Source organism: Miscanthus floridulus, chromosome 5 (genome assembly GCF_019320115.1).
Source record: "Miscanthus floridulus cultivar M001 chromosome 5, ASM1932011v1, whole genome shotgun sequence".
NCBI lineage: Eukaryota > Viridiplantae > Streptophyta > Magnoliopsida > Poales > Poaceae > Miscanthus > Miscanthus floridulus.
The window spans coordinates 94245418-94258330 of NC_089584.1; the positions used below are offsets into that span (position 1 = coordinate 94245418).

Consider the following 12913-nt stretch of genomic DNA (forward strand, 5'->3'; position numbering starts at 1 on the left):
CAAACATCATCATGCGGTGCAACGCTGGTAGGAGTACAGTACGTTATGCGACCAAACCGGTGCACCGGGCATGTCTGTCCTCATCGCGATATGCATTTCCCATCTCGGTATTCCTAAAATCCCAGCCGCAAGCGAAGTTAAGATTACACCACCAATCACCAATGGCATTCCGTACCATAAACAAAATTGACTACAATATTTAAAAATAGCCTTTGTGCAACGGCGACCGTAATTCCATTACGTATGTTGACAGATAACAACACTTCCAGAAACAGCTCTTGTACATGCGCATAGGAGTACTTTCTTCTAATTCTAAGATGGCAGCAAATTTATTTGAAATTGGTCGTCACCATCCTTAAAAGAGTCAAGGCACAAGCCGCACTACCAGAGTTTGTGAGCATTACACACACTCCCTCGCCTCACAAACAGAAGCATTTATCTTTGGCAATAAGCGGCGGGGAGTCATGGACTGAGAAACATATCAGCTCAATATACTTCACGGCAGAAACTTTCATGCTTCAGCAGCCTTCTCTGAAGGACTGTCTTCACCCTTTTGCCCCATCTTTGCCTTCTTGGCTTCGTAGTCTTTCACGGCAGCTTTGATCGCATCCTCGGCAAGCATGCTGCAATGGAGCTTTACTGGTGGAAGGGACAAGTGCTTTGCAATCTCACTGGAAAACAGAGTAAGAAAACCAGTTACAGTGGAGTTTGCTAGGGGATTCTCATAGTGCCCAGAAAAATCTCAACAACCAAACCCTAACAACAGCAGCAAGGGTGTGAAAGTAAATGAAGGAATTCATCCTTTTCTAAAGAAAGAAGAGAATAAGAGCATAAGTCACATCCTCCAAAGGAATAAGCACATGTATCATTTCTGATTAATGAAAGTCAAACAACATCAGAGGAGCAATAATGTCGCTGAATAGGAACTGTAGAAACTAACACATCAGATAATCTGCCAGCCACTCCCAGGAACAAGGGAGAAAATTAAAATGATTATCCCTGTTACGGACCAGGGACCGGAGAGCGTAAGAATGCGAGGTGGGAGGTCGAGGCTTGAAGGACCGGCGACGAACTGGCGGAGCCGTCGTCAACAGATGGGTTTTGGATGGGAAATAGCAGGTCACGAGAGGAGTCGCCAGGGAGCAAAGGGAGATTAAATCTCAACCCTGGCTACCCTCTTCCATTAAAGATTTGCAGTACTTATACAACCCAATCCTAACAAACTCAAACCAAATATCTTTCCTAAAGTCTAGGACTCCGATAACTGATTGGCAGCAGCTCGGCTGCGCCCTGGTAACCGCGCACTGGCCCTTGCCCGACTCAGCCACGGTGCCTGCGCTGGTACACATTGTCCGTCATGACATCTGTTCCCTCCTTGGGAAACAGCTCGTCCTCAAGCTGAAACGAGGGAAAGCGAGCGCGGAAGTTGTCGACGGCCTCCCAAGTTGCGTCGTCTTCAGGCAGCCCTTCCCACTGGATAAGCACGTGCCAGACACCGCGACGAAGCTGACCACGGAGCGCCCGAGCAGGTCGGTGAAGAACTCGGCCATTGTGCATAGGTGGCAGAGAAAGTGTCGCTGTCGGAGAAGGACCCCGGAATGGCTTCAAAACGCCCACATGGAATACATCATGGATGCGGGCGCCTTCGGGCAGCCGGAGGCGATAAGCTGCTGCACCCACGCGCTCCACCACCTGAAAGGGTCCAGCAAAACGCGGACTGAGCTTGCCGCGGAAACCCGGGACGAGCGACTGTGCTGGCCGATGAAGGATGCGGAGCAGCACCCAATCATCGACCTGAAACTCCAGCGGCCGGTGATGTGCATCATAAGGTCAGGATCAGGTTGAGCGGGTCGGACGATGCAGGGTGTGTGTGTGTGTGTGGGGGGGGGGGGGGGGGGGGGGGGGCGGGATTGACAATGGGTGCGGTGGTGGCAGGCAGGGTATCGTCGGTGGCGGTGGTGGTGACTCCCGATGAAGCCATGGCCTCTGATACCAGATTGTTACGGACCAGGGACCGGAGAGCGTAAGAATGCGAGGTGGGAGGTCGAGGCTTGAAGGACCGGCGACGAACTAGCGGAGCCGTCGTCGACAGATGGGTTTTGGACGGGAAATAGCAGGTCACGAGAGGAGTCGCCAGGGAGCAAAGGGAGATTAAATCTCAACCCTGGCTACCCTCTTCCATTAAAGATTTGCAGTACTTATACAACCCAATCCTAACAAACTCAAACAAAATATCTTTCCTAAACTCTAGGACTCTGATAACTGATTGGCAGCAGCTCGGCTGCGCCGTGGTAACCGCGCACTGGCCCTTGCCCAACTCAGCCACGGTGCCTGCGCTGGTACACATTGCCCGTCATGACAATCCCTGACAGCTCGAAAGCTCATTTCATTGCAACTCAAAGAACCCATCAAAACGGAATGTGACATCATTAAAAAATCCTAATCATGCTTACTTGGTTATATAATAAAAAATAAAATCAAAGTATCGAATGGTCATCAAAGAGAGATAAGCATATAACAACCAGTGAAGTCTTCTCAGATACAAACTCCCAACATTCTCACACTGGTATTCACATATAAAGAACAGAACGATGTTGCAAAGGAACCCAAAAGCAGCAAGTGTGTTGAGTTTGTTAAAGATGCAAACATAGACAACAGTTCATATTTACAAAAATACAATATTAGCATGTTCAGATGATTAATAAAGTGGATAATATTAAGAAAGCCGAAAATATTGAAGATAATAGATAACTTACATGTTCTTGATTGTCAAAACTTCATCCATTGGTTTTCCCTTCACCCATTCAGTAGCTGCAAGGAGAAAGATAATATAATCAACGTTACACATTCAGCAGCTTAAAGAAGCAGCACTTAGAGCATTTTGTTTAATTAGGGATGAAGATCTTCGCGGAATCAGGAATGCTTCCGGCTTGTAAGATACAAGCAACCAGCGGGTCCACTCTTGTATGCAAGACACGATGATACTTAGCACTCATTTAATATAATAGTAATAAAATGATCTATAACACAGACAAATTTAGGGGAAAAACCTCACATTCCACATTCAAGATTTCAAGATTATATTCCAGTCATTTAGGACTAAATAAATTGAAGTTCCAACTGGCAACTTGGTTCCCATGGTTGTTGGCTTACAAGTCACACAGTACAACAGAATGTCTCCATTTTGTGATTCATAGCATTTTCATGCATAACAATGCAGGAGGTTAGGTATTATATGTATTGTATCATCAAACCAATGACTTGAAATTTGCCTCAATCATTCTGTTGACTATTTCATTATTTGCAGGAGTATCTTCCTAGACATTTCCATAAGTACTCTACCATTACTAAGTTAGTAAGAACATCAAAACTAAGGCACAATGTCCATTATCTCTGAACCAATTTGGTTCAGCTACTAAAAATTATAAAAAAAACTACAAGCATCTGAATCTACTGATAGAAATAAGAACTTTTCTAACTACAAGGTTCTCATTTTTATTAATATTAACGTGCTGTTTGGTTGCATCTGAGGTAACAGAAACGAAAATGAAACGAAGCTATTTTTGTTACCGGCGGGAGACAAGTTTGCGTTACTATGCAAGGAACCAAACAGCACGTAAGATGTAACTTCTAGACCTTTCAGGGTCATTCTCCTTAATAAAAATAATAATAATAATAATAATAATAATAATAATAATAAAGAGCATAAGCTGGACAATTACTGTTAGAGGCGTGTGATCACCGCATGAGACGCGGGCTGGAGAAGACCAGCCATGCGGTGGAGCACCCTCACCGTGCGAGACTGGGAAAAGGAAGACCGTGCATGGCCTAAATTTTGGAGAAGACCAGGCATGCGGTGGAGCGCCCTCACCACGCGAGACTGGGCAAAGGAAGACCGTGCATGGCCTAAATTTAGGAGAAGACCAGGCATGCGGTGGAGCGTCCTCACTGCACGAGACTGGGCAAGGGAAGACCGTGCATTGCCTAAATTTAGAAGACCAGGCATGCGGTGGAGCGCCCTTACTGCACGAGACTGGGCAAGGGAAGACCGTGCATGCGGCTGCATGGCAGGGCTAACCACGGCCTAAATTTAGGAGTAGAGAGCCTATTTAATCTCTGTAATAAACTCGGATAGAGACAAGCAAGAATTGGAAGGAAAAGCCTTCTCTCTTGCTTGGCCGTGGGCAAGGCCAAAAACAAGGAAGAACCAGCATCACAACACAAAACTCAGCATACACATTTTATTTAGCTCTAAAACAGGAAAACTGATATAAAAAAATTAGTTCAGGATTAACCATACGATAAGCATGAAACTGCAACTCATATGAAACTTCTGTCATACAACTTATCTGTAGCTAAAATAGTTGCATCACACGTCTAACATTCAACACAACTTGCCAATTAGGTCCAAAGCACCAAAAATAAAATGGCCGCATCACACATGTCTAAAATTCAACAAAACTAGCCAATTAGGTCCAAAGCACCAAAAGTAGGCAAAATTGAAACGAGGGTGTCAATGATCCTACAGCAATACAGCTGAAAATTAGCAGTACAGTTGAAACCATCAAATCAAACTGATCACTTATAGCAAATTGTACCCCACATAGTCCCCGACAAAACAGCACATATAAGAAACACAATACTAAGCTAGCTGCAATTCATCTCTCTGCATATGACCTCCACAATCGGAATAAAGGCATCAGAATAACTAGATAACCAATTAGTGATGTTACTCAATTCACAAGCTTCAATTCATCTTTCTCAGCAAATGACCTCCACAATCGGAATAAAGGCATCGAGATAACTAGATAACCAATTAGTGGCGTAACTCAATTCATAGAAAGGAAAAAAAAAAGGAGGATTGGGCCTACACTTCACGCTACGCCCGAACCACCTAGGGGGAATCGACGGGAACTCCAGACGTGGCGCTAGGGCTGAGGGGCCTCACCGACGGACGAGGACGCGATGGCGGAGCCGCAGCCAAAGGTCTTGAAGCAGGCGTCGACGATCTTGCCGGACTCCTCGTCGACGCGGATCTGCAGCTTCATGACGTCGCCGCAGGCCGGCGCGCCGACCAGCCCGGTGCCGACGTTGGGGTCCTCATTGTCGAAGGAACCGACGTTCCGCGGATTGTTGTAGTGGTCCACCACCCGCTCGTGGTACGCCCTCACCCCCGCCGCCGCCGCGGCCGGGCCCGCCTCGCCGGCGGCGCCTGCGCCCAGGCCGAGCCGCCGGAGCCCCGGGACGAGGAGCCGCCTGCCTCCTGCGCGCAGCATGTCCCACAAACCTGGAGTCGCCTCTGGAATCTGGGTTCTTCTGATCTTTTCGGCTTCCGGATTGGAGCGAGTTATTTTTCTTTTTCTCTGCGTTGGCTCAGAATTGTGGCCGTTGTTCTATTTGTTCTGCGGCGGTGAGGAGACGGGGATCCTGTGCGGCAGGGCTATCGCAGCGTATGGCCGAGATGTGTACGTGGCGCGGTATTTGTGGACCGAATCGTTTTTTTTTTTTTTGAGCATGTGGACCGAATCGTTGTGCGGTGTGCTGCGGCCTGCAGCAGGAGGTCCGGGGGTCGCCGCTGAGGAGATTGTAGACGCGACTAGATGCTCGGAGCAGGGAAAGGGGATAAGCGTCGGAACAGCTGGGCTTCCTTTGTCAAATTTGGGCCAGCGTTTTCTGCTTAAGAGCATCTCCTACCGCCTTTCTAAATCTTACTATCTAAATTATTATTTAAAAAATCATTTGGATAAAAATTATTTTCTATATCTTTTCACAGTTTTTCTATATCTCGAGCTATTTTCGTTTTCTATTTTTTGCTAGCAAAAAATCTAAAATAGAAAATGGTATATTTAAATAATCATTTTAGATAAGCTGTTGGAGAATAGTTTTTTACCAAAATCTCTATTTCTGACATTTAGTATTTAGCAAGGGAATAGAGAGTCTCTTGGAGATGCTCTAAAACAAGAAAGAAAAGCATGAAATTTGCTCCGTTACTCGTCTTAATTAGCACGAATATTAAAACATCTATAATTAATAAAGCTGTTTTTATTATTTTATATATTTAACAAATATTACAAATCTCGATCCTGCCCGGCCAGCGAAGCCAAAGAAAAAGTGAATCAAATACACCTAGCTTTATTTTCATTGATCCGAATGTTCTTACAAATCATACATTTTTCCTGTATGTATATAGATTGACAGAAAAATTATTGCCGTCCGTCTCCTCGATGTAGTAATAATAATATGCATAATAATGATCTACACAACTATCCACCGGTCCGGAAATTCGGAACTATTTGAGACTGTAACTTCTCTTATTGACCAGTTGGGAAAAAAGATTCATTCATCAGTAAAATAATTGGCCAGTTCATCAGAGAGCTGAAACTCAAGGTTTGCGTGGGAACTTGGAGAAGTCTGGGCGTCGTCTCTCCATGTACGCATTTTTCCCTTCCTTTGCCTCCTCTGTGCCATAGAATATGAGCGTGGCGTTCCCACCAAGCTCCTACAGCAGAAGCGTCATCAGAAATGCAACACACAGACAGAAGTTAACAGCAGCAGTTTCAATGGAAGGTTAACATCTGGCAAGTTATACCTGAAGACCTGCATGACCGTCGTCTGCCGCGTTGAGTGCAGATTTCAGCACGCGAATAGCCATGGGGCTGTTCCTTAAGATCTGTCGGCACCATTTGACAGTTTCTTGCTCCAATTCAGCAAGCTGCATGTACAGAAGCGTGTGCGTGTCAGTGGATCAGCATGACTAAGGTGGTGTTTGGTTGCTCCTCCTAAATTTTAGTCGCTGTCTCATCGAATGTTTGAACGCATGCATGGAGTATTAAATATAGACTAATTACGAAACTAATTGCAAGTTTACGACTAATTTGCGAGACGAATCTTTTAAGCCTAATTAGTCCATGATTTGACAATGTGGTGCTGCAGTAAACATGTGCTAATGACGGTTTAATTAGGCTTAAAAAATTCGTCTCGTGGAGTACTGACGGATTATGTAATTTGTTTTTTTATTAGTATCCGAACACCCCATATAACATCCTCCCGACACACCTTCTAAGTTTTAGTCAACGGATCCAAACACCACCTAAAATAGTTTGGTTTTAGTAATTAACACTGGTTTTCAGCACTTACTGGTACACAAGTCCCATTTGATCAGCTTCGTCAGCTGTGTAGAACCGTGACAGAAACCACATTTCACGGGCTCTCTTCGGTCCAACCTGTTCATGAGAAATAATTAGAGCAAGAATAGCATGCCGCTTACTGCGAATCATGAATATGTTGCCACTTGTGCTGATTTGTGCGGCTGATTTATTATGAGAGAAAAATATTATACCATGACTGATAAGCCAGCTAATTATAGCAGCCGAACATGCAGAGTATGAAAATGAAATGAGTGTGTGACAGGAGTAATGCAACATTTTCTACTATCTCACTAGATTGATATGTGTTCTAGGACACTGTGACAAACATCGACGGCAAGGAATCAATAGATTAGTATGAACTCACCAACCGGGACATTATTGAAGATCCATAACCAGCATCAAAGCTTCCAACTTGTGATAGGAGTTACAAATTGGGATGTTGAAATACACTGCATGTTTACGGTTTCGGCAAAAAGAAGAAACAGGATTACTTAATGAACACAGAAAACGTAATTCCAGTATGAACTGATGATGTAAAATTTGATGTTTCACTTTATTGGTATTATCTGCATCCTGGAAACAAGATACCAAATAGACCAGAAAAATCACCTTGGACCCTGTCTGTCCAAATATCGCATTGTCTGCTGCAATTGTTAAATCACACACCATATGCAAAACATGCCCACCGCCAACAGCGTAACCAGCAACCTGATAGTAATTAGTAAACGACACAAAATCAATCCATAGGACGACGAAAGGAGATAGCAAAAAGGCAAAGGACAGTTATGAACTAATCATACCATAGCAATGACAGGCTTTGGAAGACGTCGACTTTGCACCTGAAGAAATTGTCTGATGTTCTCATTATTAATGATAACTACTACTGCCTTACAAACAAAAAGATTAATCATTGTTCACACTTAATAAGACTAGAAGTGCCAACATGACAAGCAAAACCTGCTCCTGCAAATTTACTAAGTGGTACGTCAACATATACTCATCAGTAAGCAGGAATGCTAGTCAAACTATACGCAATCATCATATTCTTAGCTGAAGCTGAACGATGTACTCCTAAGTCAGTTCAAACCTCACTAAACAAATCATCTAAAAGTGGACAGCACGCCTACATTGCGTGTAAAGAAATGAGAGAGAAGACGTGCATTTCTTTTCTTGAAAAAAGAATTCCGTATCAAAAGAACAATCACAACGATCCTCATACAGAAGAAAAATCTGCATTGCGTGTAACGAAATGAGAGATAGAAGACGTGCATTTCTTTTCTTGAAAAAAGAATTCCGTATCAAAAGAACAATCACAACGATCCTCATACAAAATAAAAATCTGTGCCCCAGAACTCATCAGGTTTACTCATACATTAAAGTGTCGAAGAAGTTCGTCTGACCTAGAAATCTAAAACGTTGAGGCGGCCAAAGCTATCGAAGTCAACATATCCATCAGAATCTCTTAACGCCTGGTCACCGCCGCTACAGAACGCCTTGGTTCCCTGGTCAACCAAAACATCGAAATAAGCTTACCCACCACAGCTAACCCGACTCCATAGACACCCAAACATGCTTTTTTTTCGTTTCTTCTCTAAAAGCATCCGTACCTTTTCTGTAAAAATGATGGACTCCAATCGAACTACCATCTCTAGCATCGTTGAATGCGCGCATAAGCTCCTTCACGGTCAGCGGACGGAACGCGTTCCTTCTATCAGGCCGGTTTATGGTGATCTGAAGCAGCAATACGCATTGAAAAAAAAACGAGATGTAAGAACAATGCACGCGCATGTGTAATCCATAAGCAGCAAGGGTTCTGAGGAATTTTGGAGGAATCTGAATGAATCAGGACGAATTTGAGAGAGAAAAATACTATTCCGGATGAAAAAAAAAAGTGAATCCCGCGGCGGGCCGGGGAGAGAAGCCGCACGAGAGGGCTCGCCTACCTGCACCGGATCTGCGCCGGGAAGGGCTCGCCTGCCTGCGTCGGGAGGGGCTTCGCCAGATCCACACCGGGGATGCAGTGGCGGAGCGTGAAGCCTAATATAGGGGGGGCCATTTGTCAAATCCAAGACAATATATAGAGAAGTTCCATAGAAATAAGTTTTGGTTCTAAACTACATGGCCTATGAAACAGAGCCGAACGAGCGTGGGCGTGGGGACGCCGCCGCCCGCCGACCGGGGCCGATGATGAGTCAGCGAGTCAACTAGGAAGGCCACCGCGAGGCATCGACAGCTTCGGCCTCTGGCTTCCGGCTCGTCGCCTTATCGTCGTCTGTGAGCCTCCACCGGCCGTCTAGGGCACTCGGTGGATGTGGATTATTTTCTTCCCCTTTGCTTTGCATGTTGAGAAATGCCAGGTCCCATGTGCCACCAGTCATGTGGCTCCTGCGTGCATATATAATGGGCTGGCTTGCATGTGGCTGGTGGCCCATCGCCTATGCCTTGTGGGTTGAATTAGCTAGCCTAGCCATCCAGACTTGCACAACAACACAGATACGCTGCACAACAACATAGATCTTCATTTCTTTTTTGCGAGGCAAGGAGGGGCCGGAGCCCTCTATAGCCATAATGTGGCTCCGCCGGTGTAGGGAGGGGCTTCGCCAGATCCCGCACCGGGGAGGCCTCACCTGTCTGCGTAGGGGGAGAGAAGCCAGGGACGCCGCCAGTGGTTGGTCCTGTGGCAGGGACGCGACATCAACGCGCCCACATCGGTCGTGATGTGAGCACCACCATCTTCGATGTCTCCTCCTAGGGAGGCTTGCCGTGGGGGGTCATGCGGCATGCTGCAGCTTCGGGCGTTCCATGCTGAAATCCCTCGCTGCTGCCGCCGTTGCCACCCGGACTCGCTGTCGCGCCACCTCGTCCTCATCCCAACACCTCGTCAGACCGCTTCGTCTTCGCAGGTCCTCTCGCCTATCGCCGCCGCGAACTCAGCCTCGTGCCAACGTCGTCTTGTTGTCATACCCGCAACTACAGTAGTTGAATCAAGGTTCCTGACTCTACGCCGTCAAGCTGGATCCTTTTGACTGTGAGCTCATCATCCGTCAGATCGTCACCTATCTCCTCTGTCGCCTTGTGAGACGGTGCCAGGACTCCTTCAACGCTGCCGGCTAGCGTCTCCGTGCTGAAATCTGTGATTCAAAAGAGTTGCTCGCATCGCGATGACCTTCAATCGTCGCCACCGCCTAGTGTGCTTTAGAGTCGGAGTAGAGCATCGCCTTCAAGAGGATGGGCTCGAGGTAGATGCTATTGCTGCCTTGCACGAGATCACCAAGTCAGCTCCTGCAGGGATGCTTTTCGATGCATTCGATGTCGCTGTCCAGGACATAGGGAGCGGCACTGCCATCTTCGCTCCACCTCTTCTACTCCGTGGGTCAACTCTTATTCGGTGCAACCTCATCATCCTCAGCAGTCGAAGAGTTGGGCTGACGTTGTGGACATGCCTTCGCCGAATGAATGTCGCCCTACACTGTCATCAAGCATTGTGACTCAGTCCATGGTCGCAACTCTGACAGAGTCTTTACGATCGGAGATCCGACAGTTGGTTCTAGATTGTTTGGAGGAAGTATTGCGTCCCCTCGGAGAGGAGACTTATACTATTAAGTTGTGGCCGGCACGTTTGACCAACCATTTAGAGTTTGCAGAGCCACATGGAGAGCATACTTGTTTTCCAACATGTCTGAGCTCTTCGGCCCATGTTCTCCTGTTCGTCGCTCGCCAACACTGTCAATCCTCACTTCTCTTGTGTTGGCATGTACGCCTTCCGACTCCTTGGGGCCTGAGGAGACATATGTGAACACAGCAAACCCTGTCGTCGATGAGTTGGAATTTCACAAAGTGTTGCACCCTGACAGTAATGAGGTAGTTGATGCAGAGATTCACCAAAAGATGCCCATGGAGCAAGCCACCGAGGTGTCTTCCGTGATGTCGTCGACCCTTGCTTCTCTTTTGGAGGCTTGCACGCCTGTTGACTCCTTGGTGTGTGGGGACACATCAGATTCCATCAAAGGCGAGATAACCATAAAGAAGGTCGTTGCTATGTCCTCAATGGTCTCATTGCTATAGACCGTCACCCCTGTTGAGGATATTGTTCTGGTGGAGGATGTGTCTGATGATGATGAAGCTATCTCACAAGTGACAATTGAGGACCCCATCTTTCTCATCACCATTGAAGACAACTCTAAGCATTCTGTGACCGATGTCACGAAAGAAGTCATCATCAACATCGAAGATAACCCTTTGCATTCTACGATACGAGTGAGGTCAACGAAGAAGTACCCACGACGTTACATGATCCATCAAGTAATGCAGCTTCTTCAATGGCCACAACTATGGAGAACGATCTGACATGTCCTCCTATACACCTACCTTCACCATCGGCTACACCTGCAAGACGCCGACGCAAGTCCTATGATAGATTTTCGCTTCGTCGAAGTGGTCGCATTGCACAACGTAATGTGGTAAAAGATTTGGGCGTTGTTGGAAAGGATGGGAAGCTCAATGAGAGTGCAATGCAAGACATCGTAGTTTGCCTAAATGAATTATTGCCACTTAAAGGGTCGTGCCTTTTGGAACTTTGTGACGGAGGCCTCTCTGCATCTTCGTGAGGGTCATGAAGGACGTCGCAATTTGCGACTTTAGTGTTTTGACGACGACTGTTTGTCCGTATGATGTGTGTCACTTGGCTGACTACTTAAGAGGAGTTTACGGAGGTTTAGATCTTTGGTGTACATTAGTGTTTGTATTAGTTGTTTTGGTTGCTTTAGTTATGTTGTTGTTTTATTGTGTCGTAGTTTCGTTGTACTAACTAGTCTGGATTTTTTTTCTTTTTAATATAATCGTCACCTCTCACGCTTGATCCGTTTAAAAAAATGTTCTTTAAAATCCAGCAGCCGCAGCCGCACTTTTGCAAGGAATCCAAAGCTTGACAAGGATCGAGGGAAGAAAGAAGCCTCACCTTGGCGATGCCCTCTCCGACGGCCTTCTCGTTGATGATGTCGACGAACTCCTTCCCTGACTCGTCTGTGGCGGCGCGCCACTCCGGTGGCTCCGACGGCACGTCGCCATGCACGCGCCGGTAGCTGTCCCCCGCCGATGAGGACGAAGAGGACGTGGGAGAAGGCGTGAGGGGAGGCACGGTGGCGTGCGGAACCGGGAACGACGGAACGAGGTGGGCGGCGACGCGGGCCAGCCTCCTCTCCGCAGCGTCCATGGCGAGAGCTAGCGCGGGTGGGCGTGGCGCGGCAGCGCGTGGCTTGTGGCTGTTCCGTTTGGGGGCGCTCTCGCTCTCTCAGTTCAGTTTGGTCTTTGGATGAGGTTTTGTTTAGGAAGAGGGCCCGCCAGGCGAGACCAGATAAGACTTGCGTATTGATGGACCGGCCTACAGGCGTGCCAGTACCATGGGCCACACAGGTATTGTAACGTGGTCTACGACCGTTCCTGGCCTTGTCACTTAGGGCCGGTTTCATTGATGGCCTGAACTTACCGCACCGACAAGTAGGCTGTTTTCAATTATCTTGTTGGGCCTTTTGGTTGTTTCGACAGTTTCGTACTGTTTCGAAAGTGGGCCGTTTTCAATTTCCAAAGTGACTGATGCAGTGTTTTGACTATTTCGGAGAAAATATTTCAGGTTTAAATAGGTGTTGTAGTTGACTGTATTGAAACCTTTGAGGGAAAAATGTTGCATCAAGTAGTTTCGAGAATATTGGTGTTGTAAACTAAATTACACATGTCATATAACATTTATATACAAAAATTACATATAA

At 46.6% G+C, this 12913-nt stretch overlaps 1 protein-coding gene, 1 long non-coding RNA gene and 1 pseudogene across 2 annotated transcripts; all 3 read right to left on the reverse strand.

Annotated features, from left to right (window-relative positions):
* Positions 1 to 211: 211 nt before the first annotated feature.
* On the reverse strand, positions 212 to 5410 carry LOC136450251 (iron-sulfur cluster assembly protein 1-like). Its single transcript, XM_066450629.1, has 3 exons — positions 4949 to 5410; positions 2757 to 2811; positions 212 to 671 (listed from the first exon to the last, which is right to left on the reverse strand). Exons 1-3 carry the CDS (start codon positions 5274 to 5276, stop codon positions 512 to 514), a joined length of 543 nt encoding a protein of 180 aa, XP_066306726.1. The 5' UTR covers positions 5277 to 5410; the 3' UTR covers positions 212 to 511.
* Positions 5411 to 6282: 872 nt separating this feature from the next.
* Positions 6283 to 7824, reverse strand: LOC136452639 (uncharacterized). The gene is made up of 4 exons (XR_010758866.1): positions 7513 to 7824; positions 7138 to 7223; positions 6590 to 6712; positions 6283 to 6499 (listed from the first exon to the last, which is right to left on the reverse strand). It is a non-coding gene; the product is annotated as an uncharacterized lncRNA (long non-coding RNA).
* A 479-nt stretch (positions 7825 to 8303) lies between these two features.
* Positions 8304 to 12427, reverse strand: LOC136452638 (1,4-dihydroxy-2-naphthoyl-CoA synthase, peroxisomal-like; annotated as a pseudogene).
* Between the last annotated feature and the right edge of the window lie 486 nt (positions 12428 to 12913).